Source organism: Triturus cristatus, chromosome 2_1, assembly GCF_964204655.1.
Source record: "Triturus cristatus chromosome 2_1, aTriCri1.1, whole genome shotgun sequence".
Lineage (NCBI taxonomy): Eukaryota > Metazoa > Chordata > Amphibia > Caudata > Salamandridae > Triturus > Triturus cristatus.
This window is the reverse complement of record NC_140581.1, coordinates 627,258,214-627,285,080: the sequence shown is the minus strand read 5'-3', so window position 1 is coordinate 627,285,080 and position 26,867 is coordinate 627,258,214. Positions and strand designations below refer to the sequence as shown.

Below are 26,867 nucleotides of genomic sequence, written 5' to 3'. Positions count from 1 at the left end.
ACCATATGTCTCATGAATATTAATTAGGCTGGTCGCTATTTGCAACCTCCATTGATTGGCTGCCAATAAAGGGATGGTGGCCTGCAGGGAACAGCATTTGCACTCCCAAATCTTTAATATCGATCCCGTTTCCATTCAAGGATCTGGTGCTGCTGCAAGATAATTTCATTATTGGCAACAGACTGTGGTCCTTGGATCACTGCTTACTTCTCCAAGACCACAAGCCATGAATATAAAAATGTACACTGACCCCCAGGGACAGCTTTCCCTTTGTGAATCTGTTATCAGCCGAAAAGGACTTGGTACATTTCCACTGCTTTGCTACCACAATTGTGACCAACAACCCTTGATGCATTTCTTTATAAATTGGAAAAAGGAGGGAATGCCCCTTTCATGCTCTCTCCTAATGCCGATTTGTAATGAGTCGCAATTTTGCAAGTAGGAAAGGCATTTCTGGTTTGTAATACTCCTTTGAAACATTCTGTGCTTACATTTTGCATCACTAAGTTTGTATCTTTGTGAATCACAGGCTTTGGGAGCTCCAGATGCTGTGAGGGTTCAGGTCCGAGATGTGGTGATGTGTTGTGTTACTGTTCTAGAATCGGTAGGGTAACAAAAACACTTGGACAAAACAAAGAACCTCCTCCCACAAATGTACTTAAAATACAATGTTTAAACGTTACAGAATATTTAAGTTTCTCACATTGCGTGGAACATTAACTTACATAAATTATGTACTTTTTCCTATAGGTGCTATTCCTGGTCCAATTCTGTTTGGTTTGACAATAGACAGCTCTTGTATTCTGTGGGACATTAAACCTTGTGGGGGATACGGAGCCTGTTGGACCTATGATAACGATAAAATGTCCAATTTGCTAGTAATAATAAGTAAGTATCGAGTTTTAACAATACAATTATATGGTGTTTATTTTTATATGCTATACTTGTTTGCTTTCTCTAAGAATAATAACATATTTTACGAATATTGGGGCATATTAACAAGGGCTTTATCGCCGCTTTTTTTGGCTTACAAAGCCAAAAAAGCGGAGATAAAACTATTGCCCTATTTACATCTCTAATGAAATGCAAAGTGGGCGTCACTGGGCGTACCCCGGATAGAATACCTTGTAAAATATCGCTTATGTTCACATCGCGATATTTACAAGGCAGCCCACAGGATTTTAGCACACGTTAGATTTTGGCGAAAACGGCAGTTTTGGCCAAAATCTAACGTCTGCTAAAATCATGACTTACCTATGCTTAACATAGAGGGTGGATTATGCTGCTACGACCACAGGGTGGTATCAGCAAGGTTATCGCCATTTTGCAGGGAACATTGCTGGAAAACCAGCGATGTTCCCTGCAAAACGGCGATTTCCCCGCTATCGCTGGATTTCTTATCACCGTTGTGAAAAGCGTTGTTGATACAGCGCTATCACAGCGATGAAATCCAGCGATGGGACAAACATGGCTAAACGCGCTTAGCGATGTTTAGCTCTAATCGTTGTTGATATGCCCCATTGTTTTGTAAATGAGGTGACACTTGAAATAGGGGTGAAAACAAATAGAATGTAAATTTAGCATCCATTTCAAAATCACTGATGTTTAAATGACTGTCTATAGAAATGGAGCTGCAAGGAGCATTGCTGCCACGCCCTTTGACCCCGATTTCAACTCTTGCCCTTGAAAATCAAAGCCAAACAACCTGAGTACACTACAAAATATCCCATAGAGAAACGCAATGGACAGACACTTGTCCGTCTTTGGAAGAGAAATGTGGGGGTTTTATTCGAAAAATGTACCTTGATTCAACATGGAAGTTCAAGCCGTGATCCAATGCATCCAGTTGTGTTGGAGTATTAATACAAATATTTGTAGATGCAGGATTGTGATGTTGTTACTTCATTGTGTATGAACTTGGATCTCGTGTTTCACAACGTTGAATAATGGTAGAATCCAGCACTCAAGAAAGTGAAGGGCTTTGCCCTCTTGTCGGGTACCTTGCAACCTATTGAAGATGTCTCCAGCAGCAGTTTGCTGCCAGAGAGGGTGTGATAGTGGGAGGTGGTGGAGCCTCTGCTTCTGTTGGTCAATCACAGAATGTATGGCCCAACTTCTAAATGCGGCAGAAAGGGCAGGCCAATCGCAGTCTTTTCTGCTTTACTATTGTGAGTTTCCTTTTAAACTTTTTAAAGAAACCTGAGGAGTATATCACATCAATGTGTTTTTTCTTCCATTTCATATCCTTACAGCATAGTAAGTTTTATACCTCACGTACATAGCAAAGTTCTAATATATGACCCAAATAAATTCACGAAATCTAGCAAAGCAAAACACGTAAATAGATCCCAACCAGAACACATCTGTCTTGTTCTGAATACATATCTTACCTTGTTTGGTGGTCGTATGAATAGATGAGAAAGATTACCAGCTTTTGATTAGCATCTTCGTCCATGTCTTAGTTTGTGCAAATTTAACAAACTCCAGTCCGTACTGAAACAGATCTTTTGTAGAATTATTTTGCCGTGCATTTTCTGGCTCACTTTGAGCTACAAACCAGAATATCTCGCCCAAGATTCGATGTAGGTCCTCGTCCGGGCATACATCTTCACAAATGGACATTTATTTCCTTTTTCTTTCATTACGGCATCATATATATGGTTCACCATGCTATAGTTACACAAACCTATATTTTTATTACAATGGCTAAAATATTTCTCTTTTTTTTCTTCTTATCTTACGATATTCTGTAAACAACAAAACGTAACGTATCCCGAGGTCGGGTTCTTCTTTTTTTGCCTCAGGGGTTCCAAATGTTTTTGTAACCCTAGAGGAAAATAAATGTTGTAAATATAACACATATTCACCTTTATACACCCAATTTCGGATTCCAGGATTTTGGTGTAAAATATGATTTTTTGCTACAAATGTTTTCTTTAGAAAAAATGATGCAATAACATAATAAATAAATAATCTAATTTTACAAAAATTGACTTGTTTAAATGTTACAAACTGAAGATAGAATTGATCTCTATCATTACAAGTACGTTTCTTCAATTTTAATACAAATTGCAGTAATCCGTAAAAAGTAGCTAAAAATTGTTTAGAACTTCTTACCAACCAATCCCAATCTTTTTCTAGTCCAGCCAATTCAGATTTTTCCAGTTTATTATGTCTGCTAGCCACAAGTTTGACTGTTGATAGTGACGACATAGCCATTAGGTATTTTAATACCTTAATTTAATATTAGCCAAGGAGCTAAGTCAACGATGAATGCACAGTCTTCAAAGACTCTGGGTTGAACTCAATACTATAGCACTAAAGCATGGTAGAAAAGGCTCGTGGCCTAATTACGACTTTGGCAGTGTGGGAGCGGGCCGCCACGCCAGCGCCCCGCTCCCACTGTGCCACAGCTGTACTGACACCACCGTCCAGATTACGAGTTTCCTCAGCGGTGGGCATTAAAACTGCAACACAATGGGCGTGCCAAAGGCCATTATTGCACAGCACAGACTGTGCAATCCATGCTGTGCAGGAAAGAGGAAGAATGCACACAAAGAGGGCACAACATGTGCTTCATGAAGGCACCCCATGGCCCTGAGGAAAACAGGGGTTCCTGTAGGGACCCTCTCTGTTTCATCACAACCACAGTTTTCATGGCCACCTCACTGTCATGAAAACCGTGGCAGTGAGGAAACTGCAATATGCTCGGCGGTGCCGCCAGCATATTAGGTATTTTTAAGCAACAATTGTCCCATTCACATAGAGTAGGTATAATATCACAATTACTACAATAAGAAATTGGAGTTAAACAAGTGATCAATGCAAAAGATAAATAATACTTTTAATTATAATTAGGAACAATTAATAAACAATTTGGTGAGTGAGCTAGCCGTGATGAGGTAAAAGGGAAATCAGCCGATTTCCTTAACCCAGGCTGGTGACTTTAAAAAGTGACTTTTTGGTGAAAGATTGCAAATACAAAAAAGTCAGATCAGCATCTCATACTCAACAATCGAATGTAAAATACAATATAGAGTTTAGAGACGTAAGTCGACGACGTTTCAATCCCCATGAGAATAGTGTGATCTCTTCAGGACAAAGCGATGACAAGAATGCCTGGGAAGTTAGCCTGGGTAGGTAAGGGTGAAGAGGTAAGAGAGGGTAGGGCGAGAAGGGGGGAGGAAGAGTGGGAAAACTTTGGTTAGAATAAAAACCGGTTAAGGAGTACAGAGCACGAAGGGAATACAGAGTCATGAGGCATGAGATGAGCAGAAGTGATATGCCGACAATGGAGGAAAGATAAATGAAAACCGTATCAAAACCATGCTGAAGGCACTAGGATCAGCAGTGAATCAATATTGCAATTAAGTGAAGTGCTAAGAATGAGGATCAAGATAGAAACTCTGGAGAAATATACCAATAGAGATTGGCCCAAGTAGTAAATACAGAAAGTCGATAGGTGAGGGCAATAAGGTAAATATGACCTAGTGAGAGTGAAACCACATGAGTAGATAAGAAGAGGAATTAAAAAATAATCAAGGTGAAGGTAGGAGAAGTAAGGAAGGGAAGCAGTGAGTGGTGGAGTAAGGGGGAAGGGGACTTACGTGATGGCGATTGGGGGGTGACCTGAGGCCGTAAGCAGCGTTGGCGCGTTGGCACGCAGACCAAAATCGGTCGCAATACAAAATCCAGAAGTCCGTTGCGGGTAAGGCAAAAGCATCAATTAGTACGCAATGGAGGCCTCGAAGCGGAGAAGAGTTGGGTCCCAGCTGGGATCAGAGTTCACAAGGGGAGAGACCTTGGAATCTAAAAGAGGGTGAGAAAAGCGAGTGGGTAGTAGCGATTGAGGGAATGAAAACCGGGGAAGGGAGAGGGGAGACGACGCAGCTGGTAGCGGCGCTTACCTGAGGACGGAGCCTTCAATACATGGAGAACGGGCCACACAGGTCACCTGACGGAAGCTCGGAGAGTGCGTGCGAGTAGGCGGGGCAGGGGGGGCGAGCTCGATAAGTACCGCAGAGGGAATGAAAATAGTAGAAGTACTAAAGAAGAGGTCAAGGGGGTGGCCATGATGGAAAGGTGTAAAAAGAGAAGGGGACGGTGAAAAGTAATTGCGAAAATAAAGACCTGAAAGTGGGCAGGTGCCTAAATGTAGAAGACCAGAGAGAACATAAAGAAGGAGGTATAGGGAAGAGGTAAACTGAATATTCCGACAAGAAGCAGAAGCAGAAGTACGCCATAAGGGGAAACAATATATGTGGAATGCCAACAAGAGGAAAAGGGAAGGGAGGGACCAGGCGAGTGATAGAGAATAAAAGGGTCAAGTGGGTGTCAAGGAGGAGAAGAGGGCAAGAGTATGTTTAATATACAAACCAGTAGGAAATTAGGGTGGAGGAAGGGAAATTGAAGGGAGAGCAGGCATAGAGGATTGATAGGAAAAACTATTTTGAAAAGGGAATTAAAGCACTAAAACATCGAAAGGCAATTCAAAATTACAGGCGTTCATAGACTGGTTAGATCAGGTTAGACCAATCCTCCAAACGGTTCAGCCCTGTGTACAGGCTGTCAGTACGGATTATCCACTTAAGTTCTTCCTTATTCAGAATAGCGGCAATGTTTGTGTTTTTTGAGGGTTGTTGGATCACACTAATGACTTGCCACCTTAAGTCATCTTCTGTGTGGTTCTTGCAAGTAAAGTGTTCAACAAGTGGAGCATTGGCTGTTTTGCAGTGGATCCGGCTTCTATGTTGGCAGATCCGGATTCTGATCTTCTGTGTCGTTTGTCCCACATAAACCAAATTACAAGGACAGGTAATAGCATATATAACATTGCAAGTGTTACAATTGGAAAAGTGACAGATGGTAATGTCTATATTGGCATGCACAAATCTTTTAGTGTCTGTTGTGATACTACAAACACTACAGCCAGCGCATTTAAAGTGGCCGACTAAGGGCGGTAGATTCCATAACGTTCTGAGGGAGGAATCCCTTTTAGTGTCAGGGAGGGTAGCCCTGACCAGATGGTCTTTTATGCTTTTGCTCTTCTTGAAGGCATAGAGAGGGCGTTCTAGCTTCAAGTTGCCAGCATTTAGTGTTGGCCAATGTTTGGGGATGCATTTTCTCACAGCATATTAGGGCCTCTCACCACCGTGCAAACGCCATGGGATCAATGATCCCCGGCGGTTGCAGTGGATCTGTTGTGGTCCCACCGTCGTTGTCGTAATACGGTGGGTGGACCACCAGTCTGACATTCCAGGGCCCGCCACCATGGGTTTGGCGGACTGATGGACTGCCAAACTCGTTATCAGCCCCTCAGTCTTTTATCTTTTAGTGAGTGAGGAAATGGGTATACCATTGACATATTCAGGAATGACACATGTTATGCACAGTACAACAGTATGACAATCAAATGTGGTAGCACATGGGGATATCACTACTAATGCACCCTTAAATGACAGCTGTGTGACCTAAGTTTAGTAGTTACACTTTTAACAAGACTGTGACAGTATTTCTTTCTTACAAGGTGTTTGAAGGAGTATAATTTAGTAAGAGTTGCATCTGGTATTTGCAGTGCTGCAGTGTTTAGTTGCCCTAAAAGCACTGAAGTGAACCAGTCTTTCATCCTTCAGAGAACAATACGCTTATTAACATTGAATGGGGTAATTGAAACACGTTGTTAAAAGCACCAACATACAGTCAGCCAAAATAGTGGTCCGATTCGTTAAGAATTAGATTGGCCAACTTCGATTGGCCCCCGTTTAGATTCTGCCTAGTTGAGGTTCTTAACAACTTGTCTCTTAGAAAAGGTTATCTGTAAAACTGGCATCTTTATTTCTTTTAAATGCCAACTTTTAGTAAGATGTTCTTCTCTTTTTCGATGCTTTCAACTATTTCCAAAAATTCTTTAAGGCAGTGACAACATTGCAATTTTACAATACATCCATAAATCCATTTGTTACAGATTTGTCAACTGTATTTAGATCCCAGTTCATCACATTTTCGAATCGGTTGTCAAAAATTGAGGGGTATATTTACAAGAACGTGTGCTAAACATCACCAAAAAATGTTAATGCAACTTTACACATCGCAGCCCATCGTGGGAAAATAACCCCGTGTTAATGTGGAATTCACAACACGGCGGTACCATGCAATAGTCCACCGAAAACGCGGCCAATGTCCGTGATACAACCACCCAGACGGAGATAAAAACACAAACCACGACACCAGAAATCTTGCGATGAGACCATCCGTGATGAGGAAAGCAGGGATAAGCACCACCAGGACCGTGAAACACACGACAGGCGGGAATAAGCACAACAAAAGCCTGAAAAATGTAAGACAGACCAAACAGAAAACAACAGCCAACCACAATGGAGGCAACCCGAGCAAGCAGACAACCCCACCAAACCCATTTTCAACAAAACATTGTACAATGCAGGCCAACTTGGACAAGATTAATGCAGCCTGAGAGCGGAGGAGGACAATGGCAGAAAACCAGAACTCCAGCAATGATGCGAAAGGCACAAACAGGCAGAAACACGCCAACAACAAGAAGGCAGCAATGGGAGTCCAGCGCCACATCAGGAGCTGGATGACATGGAGGTAATGGTCTGCACCACATCAGTCTGGCGATGGTGGCAGGACTCGGGGACCGGAAAATGCACCAAACAACAGACACAACAGCAACAGGGAGAGAAACCAGCAGGGACTGGGGGACGGGAGGAGTTGGGCACAATGGCACACATGCACAACTAAGCACAGCACAACTGCAGACAAACCATGCCCAAGAGTAACAACACCAACCAGGAGCACAAGTCACACAACCCGGCAATGTCACACCACTGAACTGGCACAGAAGTGAACACAACACCAACTGGAAGGGAGAAGGGTGAGCTAAATCAGAGCTGAAGGGACATCTCACACACAATTCAGCGCACACACATAGGAAGCAGAGCACCCCAACATCTAACACAACGTGGTACAAACACCAACATGTGCACAACCAAACACAGGACACAAATGCACCCGCCTGTGGCCGGTAAACGGCCATACGCATCTGGCAAAGCACGAAACAGGGACATGATAATGCACAAGTACAAACACACAGCCCTGATGGGGTAGCAATGCACGGATGGCAGGGAGCCAGAGAGTCTGTGACACACATTGGCATACAAATTAAGACACAACACATTTGGAGACAAGTGAAAGTGCGGAAACTTTATCAACAAGTGCGAGTCAGTACGGCCAAAATAAGTGCCACGATATGCAGACCAATGCAGCAGCATGTCTGAATGAGGAACGTAGGAAAGCGCCCATGTCCACCTCGGGGCAGTCCCTCACCAACACGTCAGTGCCAACCCACGTTGGTTGTTCACACCTGGAACATGAGTCCTGGCCAATGCAGCCATGTCCACTGTCGTCTCGAGACTTGTGACCATATCCACGACATGCAACCATGTGTCGTGACAAGTGCAATGGCTCACATCCAGTTGTGGCTGCAGGTACCTTGTCACTCTCTCATGAACGCGAGTGCAGCTGCGTAGGCCAACATCTCCAATGAGTGCTCGTCGTCCACCACCTCTGACATGTCGTCGACGTAATCCATCAGCTGACCAGGACAGATGTGCTGACTCCAACCAGTGGACCCAATGTGCACCAAAGCCCAATCAGGTAGTGGCCCAATGTGCTCACTGCATACGATGACTTGTGCAATCTCCCAGGTCCAGTTTCTAGCCTGCATGCCGAACATCCATGCATGCCATAAGCGGTCATCCTAGTGACACTCCTGGTCGTGGTCCAACAGGGGGCGCACACACACTTTGAGATCTAGATCAGCTACCGTTACGTTGAAGAGGCAGACATCCATGGACAACTCGAATATGCACGAGCCACAATGGAATACAGGCTGCACGAAGGTGACGTGCGCAACGCGGAAGCTCACCCGGTAACTGATCCACAGCACTGCCAACAGCAGTACCCCCAGTACATGCAGCAGACGCGCACGGTACAGTTCCATGTGACTGGAGTAGAACATGTGTCCGGGATGGTCTGCCATTACACCAGTGGCTCTGTCTGAAGCGGCACTGGCTTGCCCTGAGACAGTCCTGTGGATGAAATGGTACAGCTCGGTGCAATGAGTAGTGTCTGTGTGCAACGGGTGCAGGCCTTGGGTGGGGTGGGAGTACGTGTGAAGGCCATATCACACACGCCAACTATGACCAAGGACTACTGCGTGTGGGATGTGTACACGTTGGTCTCACATCGGGCAGTGCGTAGTGTGGGAGTTGCAAGCAAATGCTATCGTACCTATCAGGGGGTGCTGGGCACATGCAAGTTCCTGCTCAGAGCTGCAGATGTGCTGCCACCTGATAGTACAGACAATGGACCTTTCATGCCTACAGTAACTTCACCAGCTGCATGCATACAGGAGACGTACAGAGGCCGGTCGTGGGTGTGGTGGGACGTCTCCGACCCTGGGAATCATGGATGATATGCCCAGCATGATGCACATGAGCGGACTCACTGTGTGTCACGTTGCCACACAGCTGCTCCGCCTTGCCACAGGCACCCACACTTGTGTGCGCTGCATTGTTGCATCACGTGCACTCCTATGGGACACCATTCTAATGCCTGTCCAAGCATGTCCAGCACCATGCCAACAACACCGAGACGCTGGTTTTCGAAGGTGTGTGCCCACTTGGGTGTAGGCCAATGGTCCGGACAGGGCAGACACAGGTGTCCCACACATGGCTTGCTGGGATCGCGCTGCGAATGAGGCCAGGCAACAGACTCATGCATCCGCAAGACTGATACACATCACACTTGGCATGCATTTGCCAAGAGCCTGAGCGTCCTAGCACTCCTACATGTCCCCATACCTGCGGGCCTGCCCTCCTGGTACATGCCACTTTGCTACATAGTGTACTGTGGCCCTGGTGGCGACAACACCCCAATACAGAGACACAGTTACCGCACTTCATGCACTGGGCCAGGTCTAGACCACGCCCTGCCCACCCTGCCGAACCAGCACACGCAGCATGTGCATGCAGGGGGGCAGGTGCGGAGCTATATTTACAGAGTCCCTGCCAATGCTGAGGTGACATGGCAACATCCGCAGAAGACAGCACACTGTGATGTTGCAGGGCCCGTGCACATCAAGCTGACACAATAAACACACGGACACACTTGCTCAGATGGTGTGAATGGCTACGGGCATGTGTGCACCGCCACATTTATTATCAGGCACACTTACCGTGTGACACTTGTGTTGGATGTGTGTGGGGTGTGTTCACACCAGCCGGCAACGGCTGCCTGGTGCAGTCAGAAATCGACAACAGTGTACATCGTAAAGGACACAACCATACAACCATAAAGGCCCCATAATTTGTGCTGCACAGAGTTAGTGGCCCGGATGCACATCGTCCTGCACGGGCCTGGCGTCACGGGCCACTGACTTGCGGTGCACTGGGGCAGGGTCACGGGTGCTGAGCAGGTTCATGGGATGACAAGGGGCCTTGTTCCGGAGTGTCTCTATGGACAAAGGAAGGTGTACCCCCAGGGCGGGATGCAGAGGGCAGGCCCACGCTGATACTATCACTATGGTGGAGATTAATGGAACAGACACATGTTGGACACCAAGTCCGGTCCAGCCAGAAGAAGATGCAGAAAACCACCAGGCCATGGGCTCTGACGCCACCAGGGTCCAACCAGATGGTGCCCATGACTCATTGTGCTCAGAGTTAGTGGCACCAGTGCAGTTATGGGATGCCGCCAGCGATGAGGCGTGTCCAATGGTGTGGATTCTTCCATATCTTACCCAAAACACAGTTCCACATGTGTGACCTAATGGACCGCAGTGTAGGCCTGAGGCCGCGGTCAGCACGGGCCATTCACTGAGTCTCGCCGGCATAGGTTGGATGGCTCCACCGGCCTGCGTAGTTCAGGTTCAGTGGCACCACTGGACGCGGACTTGAGATGAACAGGATGGATGGCACCAGGTCAGTTGTTGATAGTGTTCGTTCACCTCTGTGACTGTGATCCGGCTTTCGTCCGCACTGAGCCACATCTTCCTCTTACTCCACTCCATTCGACCACTGGTGTGGACTCTGCCATTCGTGATTCGCGACTAGGTCCTGGATGTGGAACCTACTGGTCTGCAGGGTGATCCTGGTCCCTCATCCACGTGGCGCCGGCTTGCGTTGAACAGGGTTAGTGGCACCACGTGTCGCCGGCTGGCATTGAACAGGGTTAGTGGCACCACGTGTCGCCGGCTGGCGTAGAACAGGGTTAGTGGCACCACGTGTCACAAGATGCCCATATGGAACTATGCCACACTAATTGGGGGGGGGCTGGCACTGTGGCCACTGCCCCGGATTTGGGGTCACTGCCATTCAGGACTCAGGACGCAGTTTTACATATGGGACCTACTAGGCCGAAGAGGACACCGGTGTAGTATGTGAATGTGGAAGGAGTAATGTGGGCCAGCATCGGGGGCCAGCAATGGTCTTCGGAGGCTGCAGAGGTCACGGAACTGGTGCTTGCACTGGACTGTGGTGGACCATTCTGACACACGGCAGGTGTCGACAGGTGATCAGTGTGGCCTAGCTGCGCCGGGGTGGGCCTGGCGCGTTAGGGGTCTAGCAGGCTGGGGTACGGCAGGCGCACAGAATCGCAGGCAACTCCACTCACGAGGACGGCGTTGGCCTTGTAGCGTGGTGAGGGACGCCACCCTGGCAGAGATGTTGTGCTTTCCGGAAGAGGACCATGCCTAGGGCTACATGCTTTTCATTCACACCTCATTCACGCTGGCCTGGCATACGCCGGGCCATTCCACTCCGCTCACGCTTATGGGAGGACATAACTGGCAACATTTGCGTGAATTCCCCCACTGGTCGGGGTGACATGGTTGCGTCCACTGTCCACTACACTCCATACACCAGAGGTATATGTCGCCATGGATATGGGTGTGTTCTGCATACTGCGGTCTGTCCAGCACATCTCCGCCACTCTTGGCATTGTGTGCTTTCCCAGTCATGCTTCTCCTGCCTCCTTCACACATGCCTGGTCGGCGATAGTTTCTTGTGAATATGGCCCTGAATCACTTTCCAGTTATGAAGTAGAAATAGCGGTTTTGACTACAGAAGGACTTAGTCTGGGTATGAAAAGGAAAAAAAACATATGGCAAAGACAGCAATCAGACGCGGCACAGATTGAATTATCTTTGAAAAATAGAGGAAATTAGTGGATTTATAGAAATCATTGTGACCTACTTAATGTAAGTTCAGAAGAATTTTTAGCAGTCCATTTACTGCATGAGCAATGTATCCTTAAAATGGTTTTATCATAGTAACTAAATTGGACCTCTGTAACAACATTTGGATAGAACTTCTCCCTGCCCTCAAATGTCTGCCTGTGCTGCACTATTGCACTACAGATTCCTCCCAAGCGCAGTTTGCATGGCTGCTGCTTTTTTCTGCTGTAGTATGCAGCAAATGGTTGCCACCATGATGACTGAGATGCATTGTTACATGAAGTTCCTATAAGGTAATGCACAGCTCGGTGTGATGAAGACTTGATGTGGTTGCGTCACTTGGGCTGCTATCATATTGATATCCTTCTCACAGAAGCTTGTGAACAAATGTGCAACAAAAAGCACATATTCCTTAGATGAGAAGATGATCTGCTGTTCTGGAGCAATGATCGTGCTGTTATCGCAGCTGCATCGCATCAGCCTACGATGCATACATTGTGCGGAGCAGCAAAACAGTGATAATGGAACCCATCTTTACCTTCAAATGAGTACGATACAGGCATGAAGGGAAAATGAAGAACACCAGGACTTTCAAGAAGAAGTACAGAACAGTAATCAATGAAGTTAGATATGGCATCGACATGATTAACCCCCTTTGTGATGAGGAGGTGACCACAACGTCCCGGACAATGGGATTCTTCAATCCTTTGTAATTAGGAGGTTAATGGCTGGCGGTGGGTTATTCAAAGCTTCTCTAAGGGAAGATGCTGCAAAGTCTTCAGCAGCTTTATCATCATGCTGTCCCCCCCCCCCCACCAAAATATTTCAGTGGTGCCTCTGATGGTCTACACCTCACTCCCACAGACCTCAACTATAGAAATATGGTAAATGTGTTGATTTGATTTTCTCAGAAATAATTTCGAGTATAACAGGCATAACTCAGGCTACAGTGGGTAGATGTTGAACTTCTAGACTGTGTGGTTGTGGCTCAGTGTTCCGTGATCTTTAAATTTAAAAACTTCTTTATTTCCCACTGTCTTTTGGTTGTTGGGAGCACCTGCTTGTCACTCTCTGTTAGAGATACCAGGTCTGGCTAATTTCTAGATGTGCTAAGGCACTCTACTTTCTCTTCCTTAAAGACTGTTGTCAAAGGCATTTTGATCTTTCTTACCTACTTTGCCTTCGAGAGGAAGGTCTACTATAGAGGAGTGTGAAGATTTAAAGTATGAAGACACATAGCAAGGTCACTCTGTTAATCGTTAGGCAGGACAAGCAGTTTCTCTTATCAGCCTCAAAACTTAAAGATTGTGTGGCAGCTGCCACCAAGTAGATAGGCCATGAATAACTGACACTCAGCACAAGTAAAACTGGGCTACTGCTCCAGAGAAATCAAGTGGAATGCTGAGACAGTAGTTTGTGGCTCTCCAACAGGAGGTTCTTTCCGTCATGAGGTTAAGTAATTGGACATACTTAGATTATGAGGCTTAGCTTAAGTCACAAAGCAAATCAGTTGATACCACAGGTTTCCAGGTTCTGCATCGGTTGAGGAAGATGTGTCCTCCCTCCCTAGACACATGCATGCATGTGTACTCACCACATGTGTAGTGTCTGTAGTAGACAACTCAAGCAGCCTATAGCTAGGCTTTCTTTCCTATCTCCTTTACTATATCTGAGACATCTGTAGAGAACTGCATTGGCTAGCAGTGGAAATGAGGGAGATGTTTAAGTGTCTCTGCATGGACCACAAAGCTTTTCACTGAATGGAAAAAATGAACTCACCAGCGTTTATAAAGTTTCCTCAAATTCTAAAATGAATACTGTACTTACACCATCGTGAGAACAAATCAGTATTTATTTTCACCCTACAGTTACTATCACAATTCATGTTAAGAGTACTGTTGACCCCAAATCATTGTCTGTAGCTTCATCCAGAAAAGTGTGAGGAGGCCTTCCTCATTTTGCAAGTCTCCTTCCCATTTTCATGATTGTGGCTGCTGCAGTCTCAAACATACACACGTCTCCCTCTTGCAGTGTGCTAGCCATGGCACATCATTTAGTCACATAATTGTGTTCACCTGTATCTTTTTGTTCAAATCTATGCATTGTAATGTTGTCTTTTGAGTTGTCCAAGCTGACCAAACCTGCAAAAGCCTCATGAGTTGTTCGCTTTGTATATAAGGCGCATGCTCATATGCTGTCTTTAGGAAAGATGAGGTTTGCCCAAACGTGCTGTAATAGTGCACCTGTCTCATTCCTTGCAAAGGCCCAGTACATGCCAAAATCTGACCCTTGATAACAGTCTCAGATGCATTGATGCTCTCACTTAGGAAATCCTGGCATAATGGATTTCATCTTGGTTAAGCATAATAACTGAAACTTTTGAAATCACTTGTGTAAATGGATGACTTAAAAAGATTTCACTATAGCATTGCCAGCATTATGGGAAAGAGCTTGCAGATATGGAATGCGCTTGCGGGTAGTCAGTACATGAAAGCAAAGCCTGGGAATAAACACTTCTCTAGTTTCTCAGGTTCATGCATAAATAACCCATCCAGACCTGTTTTTTATTTAGAAATTTTTGTCTCATCATAAAAACAAGACTACAAGTCCCAGCATGTTAAGCAAAAAGCTATTGTGAGTGAGCTACTCATACAAAGACCTAGGAAATGTAAGAGCTCTGTACACATATAAAAGAAGATATCATCGTTAGAAAGCACATACAGGTTGGGCTCAAACTGCTGTATTTCCACTTCTGTTTGTAAGAATTACTTGGTGTGGGTTAACTACTTCACTCGAGAATAAATGTTATCAAAACATTGCTATTTTATTTACAGAAACACATACATACTGACACGCGCAAGATGACATATTATGAGAACATTGCTGTTTCATTTTTATGACCATGAAACGGAGGGGTTGAACACGCACTAGCAGTTTGTGTGGATATGACAAGTTGTTGCGTGCCTCAGAGGTATCACTCTCTGATCTTTGGAGTGTTAATGAACAGCTGGATACGTTGCGTTCTCTACACTTAGGGAATGCCCCTCTGGGCGCAGCAATGAACGAATCGCGTGAGCGATATTCAAATTCTGGTGCCAATGTAAATAAGCGATTTTGATAAGGTTGTCTCAGCTATATCAAATCTTTATTTTAACCATAAAGATGTGTAAGCTTCTTTCAACTTTGAAGACCCATCTGAGCCATCCTTTATGAATTGCCAACAATGTTTAACAATGATCCCAATGCATTTCGGGCTTGATGTTAGCCCTTCATCAGGGGAAATCTAAACACAAAAGAAATGACGTATAATGAATTCAATGAGGGGCCACGTCCTGTGGATGTTCGACTAATCATGTGCCCATTACCAGCATTAACGTGCGGGTGTACCAAGGTGTGTAACCATTCTAAAGCGGTTATATCGGGTGAATGTGTAGGATGTTATATCAAAAACGTGCCTTCATTAGTGCGGTAGCTGAATATAAAAGTCTCTATTGATCATGAGCGTCTCCCATGAATTATCGTTGGTTCAGGAAGTGCAAATGTCGGCGCATTAAACAAAATGGGTGAATAAACGGTGCTCTAAAATAATTTTCGGAAAAAGTGGACGATTTTAAGCAGGTAGCATTTCATACATAAAGCGAAACGTAAATGGTTTGATAAGTCTGTAAACTAATGGTGTTGCGTTAATAATACCCGTGTCATACACAGACTAAGACCCACGTCGAGGCGTTGACAACCCAGTGGCGAAACGAAACTTGAGGGGGCCCCACTGCAAAGCACATGGAGGGGGCCCCCCACCCCCGGCGGCCAAGCCCACCACCTACCACTTTGCCCTACCACCCATAAATCTAGTATATTTTGATTTGAAAACTCCAACATTTAAATGAAATGCCTCTATTTTGTCTTTCTCTAAGTTCTAATGAGAAAGTGGCAAACACTCTTAACATACAAGCTATGCCATTTGTAACAATACTGTCAAAAGCAGATTATTTAACTGAGGCAGCAATCAGAGCAAGGCCAAGGAGCGATCCTATGGTCTCAGGAACACTATGAATGAAGAACAAAGAACAACTATGAAGGGTCTGAAATAGAATAGACATTAATGAACACTAACTTGAAACTTTGAAAGACAAACCCAAACCTGCAATTCCATAAAAACTCGACTGACAATATACATGAGAAGTACACAAGATTTAACTCAGTATCCTGCGGAAGTCAAGAGAAATAGACTGGTGAATTATCTGCATGCCACACACTAGCAACTGCCAAGGGTTGTGCATGATTATAACAACGTGAACTGAGGAAGCAATTTCAATTTCTACCATCATGTCTTTATTAGTAAGCATTGCAAAAACAGGCAGGCAAACAAGGCTGAGGAAGAAAACTGTTTGGATGCTTCAGAACATTGATGCAGATGTTTGTTTTAAATTATCATTTCTGTAGTATAAACAATGCTAAATACAATATTTAAGGCACACGTATTACAGACAAGTGCAAGCAACACCATAAATAACACTGCAGGTTGAATAAAAACAAACCATATCAGCAAGTGCTTAATGACAATCTATACAAACTGTATTTGGTGAAGCAAAAGAAAAAGTGCAAATACTTTCAAAGTGCATAATAAAGCATTCACCAGTCCAGCACTATAGAAAAATCCAGCATGTTTTGTAAAACAATCCAATTTTCTTCTTGCATCAAGGTGAAAATACTTTCAAAGTGCTTGGTAAAAACAAGTCCAGCAGTATGCAAAAATGAAGCCAGGTTAGTCAAACAACTCCCTGTTTGGTGTGTGCATAAAGGCACATATATTTCAAAGCAACTGGTAAACAGCAATAACTACAGCACCATACAATAATCAAACCAATTTAAACTAACAATTCCCTTTTTGAAGGCTCAGATATTTCAAAGTGACTAGCAAAACAGTAACAAGTACAGCAGGCAGAAGCATACAAAAATCAAACCACTTTAGTCAACCAATGCCCTTTTGTTTTGTGCAGGAAGGCATAAATATTTCAAACTGACTGGTAAAAGCACTGCTGCAAAACCGGCTTCCTGCAACAAAACCGCCCCCCACTGGTCCAAAATCGCCCCCCAACTTTCCAGCCCACCGGGTAAATGCCCAGTGCCCGCTACAGCCAGTCCGGCCCTGCTTGTGTGCTTGGCCCATTCTCAGTAGAGCTTACCACCCACAGGTTAATAGTAAGCCAAGTAGGACAGTCTATGCTCCAGTTAATAGTAAGCAGAGAAAGACAACCTACCCTTCTTTTGTGTCCTTATTGGTATTGTCTTAGAGGAGGCCTTCAGCTCCATCCCACATGCCTGCTCATACCTCACCGCAAAGATTTTGGCTGGATCTAACTCATTGGAGTAAGCAAAAGGTCAAAACTGCTCTAAACAGGAATAAGAAGTGACAGATTTAATACACTTCTGCCGTTTGCGGCTTTGGTATATAGATGGATGAAAGACTTCTGATTCCATTTGTTGAGCCGAAATATCTCTATGGATCCTAGGTTCTGCCTCCAAGTGGTGTTGAGAAACTCTCTGTGCTCCAGGATAGGGTCATCCACAATGAACTCCCCTTGCCAAGTTCAGGTCCACAAAGCTGAGGACTTCGCTTTGACCTACCAGGAACAGATGCATAAGCTCCATGACCTCCACAGAGAGATTACCAACCATACAACAGGGACTCTAGAGGTGTCCTTACTTGAGGAAGATGCTACTCAGAAGAAATGGAAGCCATGAAACAGCTGAGGTGAGGTGGGATGAGCCAAAGATGTCCATTGCAGTACCAGGGAAGGGCCTGCACACCTCTGTGAGGGTGAGGCCCAGAAGTTCGTGTGGTGTCACCACAGTATGACCAGACTGCGTAACCCAGGGACTGAAATTACTCTGGGAATCAAACTTGTTTAAGTTTTGATGCTACAATCAATCACCATGAAGCCATGCTCTGCGACATGTCTTAATGACTTTAACAAAGCCAAATAGCATTTGGCTTTGTTAATGTTTTTAGGCATGTTGGATAGTAGAGTGGGGTGCTGTGCAACATGGCTTAAAGTAAAGAAAAACAATAAGCTGTGATGTGGCCAACGCTAGCTGAATCATAGCGATTTATTTCTTTACTTTACACCATGTTTGGTACTGCTGTGCAACATGTCTAAATAAACATTGACAAAACCAATATATCTTGCATAGGTTAAACTTATTGGCATCGCCAATGCTTGCTATGGGGCAAGCTGTAATATAATGGACGGTGGGAGGGGCAAGCAACAGGAGAGAGGAAAGTTGGGCAAGAGGATGTGATGTTACAGCCAGAGCTGCCAACAGCTGGGGAACCAGCTTCGAGTATCGGCACTGGCTCAACATCCTGTGATTCTGGGTAAATCTCCCATGCCTAAAAAAAAATTTCGAACATGGCTTAGTGTAATGTAACTGGTGCGCCTGAAAAATTTCTCCAATACCTTTGGGTCAAGTTGTTGCTGTATAAAACTGCAAAACTAAAAAACAAAAGAGTACAAATGGTGGGAGGAGGGCAGGGGCCAAAGAGAGCAAGGAAAAACACAGACAGAGGTGGGAGGGGGGGAACATACTGCAGACACTTGCACTTGTGTAAGACAGTATGTGGCTAACAGCTAAAGCGGTCAACCTCGAAGCTAAGGATCGGGGTACGAGTCTCGGCAGGGACGCTCAACACCCTGTGATTCTGGGCAAATCACTTAATCACTCTGCGCTTAACAAAATTAATGTGTCCATCTGTAAAGCAACTGCTGCTCATGTAAAACATTCTGATACCTCAGGTTGAGTTCGCGCTATATATAAAACAAAAAAAGAAACAAAAAAACCAAAAAACAAAAAAGGAGTGCATGAATAAAATGAAGAAAAAAAAGTTTGTGCAGAAGCCTGTGGCCAGTGGAAGGACACTGGCCGCAGACAGGAAGCTGTACTTCAGAAAGTGTTGAGGGGCACCTTCAGAAAATAGAGTTCTGCTGTTTATTCAGCAACTGACCTTCCATGTTGACCACCTATCCATTTTATACTTAAGAGGCTAACGGTGGCTCCATATTACTAATTTACTGGATTTGTTCTAAGGTCCTGATTCATAAAACTGCTTCTGGTGATGGCTTTGTTCATTCTGAAAAGAAGATGGAATCATACGTTTTGGGATAGATGCTGCGACCATGGGATATGAGATGATTAAATGTCTCAAGGAGAAAGCTAATGACTATGGGAGATTGGATGTTGCACATCTATCGTTTTTATTGGTGGAATGAACTCCTCCTTGTTTTAAGGGTCCGTGGTAGTTTTGCTAATTTTAAAAAGAGGCTAAAACAGATTTGTTTGGATGTTCAGCTTGGTCTCCTGATTCCTTTGAGCTGGCAGTTGGATACTTGTGGGTTTATGTCTTACAAATGTCTACTTGCCTTAAATTGACTTCAGGATTTTAACTTTTTGCAAGAACAGTTAAATCTAGGATCCAGTCATTAACTGAGTGAGCAGAGTGGGACTTCCCAACTTTTAAACATGTTTTTTTGACCACCAATAAAGCCCGTGAAAACCTGCATTTTGTTACTTTAAATGAATATTTTGCAAAAATAAAATCATATCTGTTCTTGGCAGCGTTATGCCAAGAACTAAGCCAATCTGATCGCTCACTTCAGCTCTGAACACCAGAACATTATTAACCTTCCAGAGTCCATAGCATATGTTTAAAATAATACCTGTTGTGCGTTATGATTGCACATTATTATATCTGACACACTAATTGACCAAGTTACATTTGAGTTGCATTTATTGGCAATTAACTGGAGCCCAAGTAAATTGCAGGGTTCATCACTAGTCGTTTCATTCTCAGGTGGTGAGAGGCTAATGGGGGGGTTAGGTTCTGGTTTCAATTAGTGTCCTGTTCTTGTGGGATGAAATGGATTTACCCCATGCACAACAAAGAGGTCAGCACTGGTGATCATACAAAGTGGGTCCAAAGATCAAATCAACCAACAGCATTAATCCCATTGCAAAACAAGAACGCGACATTGCTATCTGTTTAGGCCAATAGCTGCGCTCAAAATCTATGTGAATGAATGTATATTTTGAGCTGTGCATGTTTTAGAATGGGGTGGTAGCTGACAGCCATTTGTGGCTTTTCACTCATCCAATAACTTCTTGCATCATGTAAATCTATGCTCTCACACTTAAATTCTTTTCCCCCCAGGATCAAATTTGAAACGGGTTATGGGACCTCTGTATAAATTGTAGTGCTTTTTCAAAAGAAGTTGTGTACGGAACATTTGCTCTGAATCACTGGTGGGCAAATGGGTGGTGTTTTGTAGCAGGAGGACATGCTTAGAGTGAAAGCAACACATCCCTAACGGCCCACATATTTTGGGGTAATCCTAATCCATTACAAAGCAAGGACTCAGGACTGTGGAGGATCTAATGCACCTAGAATAGATGACTCACCTGAGGGCTGGGCCTGGCCTGGCCTGGTCTGCAAATATGGGAGGCCTTTGATTAGGAAAAATGAGTCAGAATGAAGGGCTATGTATGTGTTATGGTTTAAAGATGTATCCTTGAATCAGGTACTCTATTGGCCAGAGTAGATTTTGTGGCTAAAGCTGGCCATTTTAAAAGTGATGCATTGTTTTACCAATGATGGGCCTGACCTGCACGAGAAACACGATCATATTTTCTGAAGCTAATGACTTTTCTTATTGTAGAATTCCGCATTAATTTTGAGCTTTTTCAGCTCAAGATCAGGTGCTTCCAGGTAAGGCTGTTAAAGTGATCAATTTATGATAGTACACAGTCCTTGGTGAGACTGGATGATTTGGCTTGAGGACTAATGGAAGGATTTTTGCTGTTGGTGCCTCATACGGTAGCAGGAAGCTGTAATGTTGCAATTTTGTTGCTGAAACGAAAGATCCGGTTAGATAAGTTTGCCTAAAGATTACATGGTTTGATTGTGCAGGTGGTGATCCAAGTGATCGTGGCCAGAATAAGTCCAGCTGGTGGGGCTTCTATTTCTAGCTATCAGTAACTCAGCTTTATCTCTGCTCTTGCCCGTCCAGCCTGGACCATTGTTCAACAAGACTGAACGTTTGTCAAGGCGCAGGAGATGCTCCAGTCTAATAAAATAAATATTTGTATGCCATCATCATATGAGTCAGCTAAGAATCCAAATATATAATCAGCTGTCATAATAGTCTGACAAAAATATTAAATATTATTTGTAATAATGAAGAGCCCTACACTCCTGGGGTGTTAGATCTGTAAGTAGGTAGTCTTACCAATCGTTTGCTACCTTGCAGGATACCACTTTTCTAGCATATCTCAGATAACCAAGAACCACACTAATGTGGCCCAGCCAAAGTCATGTCAACCACACATCAAATAGGTCTCATGGCTATTCCTTCCAAGAACATCCTCAGTTCAACTTGCTTACCAAGCAGTTCAGAAATGTACACATAGGCCAAGCATCATAGTTCACTGAACATATTTTTGATATTTAGTCAGCATGCTGAAAATGTGGTCAAATGGAGGCAGACCTTGGCCGTAAGAGAAATTGCAACTTTCTGTTAGAGCTCTGTGCCACTGGTAAGAAGGGATACAAGGATGAGAAGTTGCTGCCTGTGATTGAATTTGTCTTACACACTTGTGGGATCCCAATCAAGGTTTTTGGGGGCCCGTTTGCAGTATTCCAGAGACATGATGCAGAAGAGGCCCACGATGAGGCTATGGAGGCCATAGAGACTGGACCACTTTGAGAGACTGCAGACCAGACGATGACAAAAGAATGATCCATAACATCTATGATTCCCCCTTGGAGACAACGGTTATCAAGAAGGGTGCTGGTGGTACCTGATCTAATTGTGAGGATCTTAGTAAGTTTCCTTCTGATGACCTGACTCGCACATGACTGGCTGCCACCACTGGAAACATTGCAATCTCTATCATAATCTCTGTTTCACCACATGGGAGATAAAAAAATATGTCTCACATATTCTATGGGGCAAATCCCATTCCACACATTGGAGAGGATGTCGCTCTGGACAATATGGTTGTTTAATCTATTCCTCATAATTCCAATTCATACATACAATACCTACTTATCTGCAGAGCGGCAGCCACATTCTGCTTACCGCAAAAAGAAATAGTAATTTCCAATGCATGTATCTAACATTTAGTAGATATCTTCTGCCTATTGTCTTTCCAACAGGATTCACTTTTGTTCTTTGCCCTTTCCTATCATCCACTCACATATTCCTAGCACTTCCTTTGTTACCCTGCTGACAGATTTATTTAGTATTTTATTTTGTATTACTTTACATTTGTCAATGGCTGCAGTACATTTATAATTAAGACACTGTTGAAATTGTACTAGAGATGAGACAATTGTTTTAAAAAAATTTTTTTTTAATTTAAAACCTTTATTCAACAGATAAAGTCATCCCACGGCGTTTGCCTACAACCACTTCGGGCCGGCAGCATAGCAGAATAAGCAGAGAAATAGAGAGGTACACAGCGAAATGCCAACAACCCTAAAGGGCCGGCCGCGCAACAGTATATATGGGTTTTGCATTTTAGTAGAACAAAGATACTCTTGTCCAATAATAAAAAACAACAACTAAATACTCCATCCCAAACTAGCCGAGACAATTTCTTACTTTTTCTCCTACTCATTTCTTTCATTTTACTACTGTAGGAGATGACCATCCATTGTGTGATGTGCCACCAGATGGTTGCCCTATCTCTTTTTGCTGGCTGTAGAACAACCCCCTGCACTTTACACCTGATACCCAGCAGTAAAGTGACTGTGCTTCCACTTTTAACAAGGTTAAATTGGCATATTTGCCTTGCCTATAAGTGCTTAGTGTATCGTGCAAAGTGTACCCAAGGTCTGTAATTTAACTGCCACTAGTGGAATGCAATGCAGCATCTATGGTGCCATCCACTACAGTGGCAGTGGAATCATGGCTTCAATCCTACCATTGTAGTCGAACTGCAGTTCAATCTGTCTAAATTAACCCTTTTGACAGGCCCAAACCTTCCTTTTAAAAATAGATCCGTCACCCTTAAGTAGACCTGGTAGCTTGCTTGGCAGGGTGCATGATATTTAAAGGAAGGACATTTAAACTTTTAATGTTAACAAGTCTTTACAGTGAGTAGCACTCAAAAGCTATCTTTACTGTAGGAAGTCTGACTGGCCCATAGAGAAACACTAAGCAATACTGAATATTGATTTTGCTATCTCCAGTTAGGGGAACAGCTAAAAATATGATTTAGCAACTCTTATTAATATTTATCTAAAGCACAACTCAATGAGAAAATCAGACTTTTTAAACACATTTTATTGATGTATATTGCCTATGAACAAAATACAACAGTTCTGCCATATTCCTCTACCCCCATGCATTGATGCATTGATACATTGATACACTGTTTGTGGCGAGTGGCCAGTGCCCTCTTGGTCTTATTCTGATTGCCACTCAGAGAAGAATCAGACTCCATGTGTGAAGTTGTATGCAGCCTAATCTGGATTCGTTCATCTATCCACCGAAACACTTCCTGTAGAGATTCAAAACTGAGCATCTGAGATTGATGCAACACCTTGAGCCTTGCAGGATACTGAAGCATGTACCTGATATTCAATTCACAGAGAAAGTGTTTTGCAGCTTGAAAGGATTGGCGCTATTGTTGCATCAACATGGTATAGTCTGGGAATATCATAACAACGTGCGATTGGTACATGATTCTTTCCTATGTTCGGGCATGTTTTAGGATGATGTCTGTTCAAGTAGTTTAGAAATTTCATAATTAAAAGGCAGGGCCTGGCCTCTGGTGGTGGCCGGCCCTCCAAAGCAGCCCTATGGGCCCCCTCAACCACAAAACATGGAGAGAGGGCCCCCGCCAGCAAGAAGTCCTGCAACCATTGATCTAAGAAACACTCTATCGCGGCCCCCTCGCAGCCCTCTTGGGAACCCAACAAAGCACAGGTGATTGCAACATGCCCTTTCTTCAGCTTCTTCGATGCATGCTGCCAATCCCCTGGTCACAGAGGTAAGTTTGGACACAGTGACTTGGAGGGCTGCGACTGAGTCCTCCACTCTGGAGACCTGGGTCTCCAACTTTGTGATCTGTTCCACTTCGGTGCAAAGGTCCTGTCTCAGTAGCATCACATCCAAACCCACAGCACATATCTTGGCGTCAAAGGGATCACATGATTGGGTGATGGCGGTTAACAGAGCTGCATTGTCTGGGATCATTCCAGCCTGGTTATCTGGCGCTGTCTTTGGCACCGAGCCACTGGGCTGGGTGTATTTGTCAAGAGTGCCTTGAATGATTGCTGGTGGTCCCTTGTCCTTCATCCTGTTGCACAGATGATCTTGGCACAATCCCCAGCTCCTGGCGAATCCAATCTGCTTCTGACCCGCCTGACACCTTCTGCAACTCCCTGGGCCGGCACTAGCAGTCAGATTAACAGCCAGCAAAGGCCACAGGCCCACGTGGTCACTATAGTAGAGTATTGGCACTAGGCGAGGCCTAAGCCCACTATAGAGGAGGGGTGCCTCGCAAACCACACCGAAGCCTAGTCCGGCTGTCTCCACAACCAATGTGTCCATCCTCTATGCCTCCCCCTAGCGGGGATCAGTATACGTGTGTGCTTGTTCTGGGGCCTTGGCAGGCATCCCCTCGGCTCCCACAGCATCTGGACCAATGGTCCAATTGCTGATAGTCTCTGGGGCACTTGCTTTTCTCAGAGGGAGCCGTAACATCATTCACCCTTACTTCTGGGTGGTGTCAGGGCTCTTAGGCCAGCAGGCCTTTTATAGGTGAGAGCTTAAGATGTGCTCGGTGATCCCACGTGGTGTTCCATATCTCCTCCCTAGTCCAGTGTGCTTCAGGCCTATCCTAGCACACAGCTGCAGGCAGCCCCACAACATGAGAAAGCGGCACCCCCTACTGGCAGGATGCGCTGTTCGGCGGTGCCACCTCACCTAGCGTCCGCTGATCTCCCCAGGTGGCTACATGTTTGGAGCAGACACACCGCCGCAGTCTGCGTGTTCCCAGTGCCCTCCTCAGCCGGGCATTAAGGAAAAGTAACTTTTACTATTGTATGCACCGTATATTTTTTTAACTGTATGCATTTGTACTTTTATGGTCCGAGTACCAAATAAAGTTGATTGAATTGAACTTTTGCAACTTAACATTTTCCCTGTCTGAATCTTCTGAAGGCTAATTTACACGAGCCTTCCAACTGTTACCCAGCTGGTGAATACCCATGAGTGAGGTGTGAAAACTGCTGCCAGAGCAGAGACACATGCCTGGGTGTGGGGATGTGTCTTTTTCCTATAGCAGGATGATCATTTGGGCAGTGCCCAAAACGTCAATTTATTTCAAGGGGGCCTCCCCTGTCACAAGCAGATGTCAGATGACACCTGGACAGACCCCTACCAGTCAGGCAGACACCAAACCCAGTGGGGGGTGGGAGAGCTGCCCCCAGACTGGTTTAGAGTCACCACAGAGGAAGAGCTGCTCTTTACCCTGGCTACACCTCTGAATGGGCATACAAACTCTACACATGTGGAGAAGGATTTCACCATTTTGGATTTTAGGAGTGAGGGTCACTGTGGTACTGTTTGCAGTACAGCAGGCAGGAACTGCTGCAGAAGTGATTTGGGTTGCTCCTATGAACCTTTACTACTTTGGAACTCACTTCCACTAAATATAAGGGCCATCCCTCAGTTCCTGCCCTTTAGGAAGGCTCTTAAGACATGGCTATTTTCCATGTAAGTTCCTACTGAAGCTGGTGTACTACTGCACCTCTTCCGGACAGTGATCTATAGCGCCTTGATCCCCTTGGGTAATTGCTGCACTTTATAAATTACAAATCAAATCAAATCGGTTAAGGAGGGGCCACCTGTCACCCCCACCCACCCTCTTCAGGACTCCCCTTCATCTGAGAAATATCAGAAGAGGACTGAACATGCTGTCTGTTATCTGAGAGGAGCACTGAAGGACTGGACCTGCTCCCTCTTGTACCCAGGAAAAAGAAATGGACTCCAAGGGTTGCAAGACTGACCTCTTGTTCAAGCTGCAGGGGCACAACAAGCCAGAAGAGGTTTTCTTTGTGCAACTGCCCAGCTGACCAGTTCCATCTGGACCTGCCCTGGACACCGTTGTTGGCCTCCTAGATTGAGTTCTGACCACCAAGTGCTGCTCCTGAGATCCTTGAAACCTTCGCTGTGTGTGGCTGGACTTCTCCTGCCACCTCTGAAAACCTGGGGCTCAGAAAGTTTTTCAACACTAAGATCTCTGGAGTACCAGGAAACCTGCTAAGCCAATCTGCCCAAGGTGTGTTGCTGTTGCCAAAGATTCTGGATTCTCCTTCTCTGAGCTTCTCTGTAGCAGCAAATCTTATTTAGCGGCACCCTGCAGAGCGGGTATGCGGCATCGTTGAGCCTTCTTTGGATACAGCCTGCTGCCTTGCCCAACTTAAAGATTCCGTGCTCCGAAAAAGTAGCTAATTACAAACATAGAAATCCTCAAAGGGTGAAGGCACCAAAAGTATTCAGATGGCCGAAAGACTTCCCTGGGCATTAAATTAGAATTCCTCCCT

General features: G+C 44.7%; 1 protein-coding gene across 1 annotated transcript in view; it reads left to right on the top strand.

Annotated features, from left to right (window-relative positions):
* Positions 1–26,867, top strand: part of SLCO4C1 (solute carrier organic anion transporter family member 4C1) — a 499,215-nt gene that overhangs the window by 450,769 nt on the left and 21,579 nt on the right. The window contains exon 12 of the mRNA XM_085632555.1: positions 751–888. Within this exon, the coding sequence (XP_085488681.1) occupies positions 751–888 (138 nt within the window). The remainder of the gene's footprint in view (positions 1–750; positions 889–26,867) is intronic.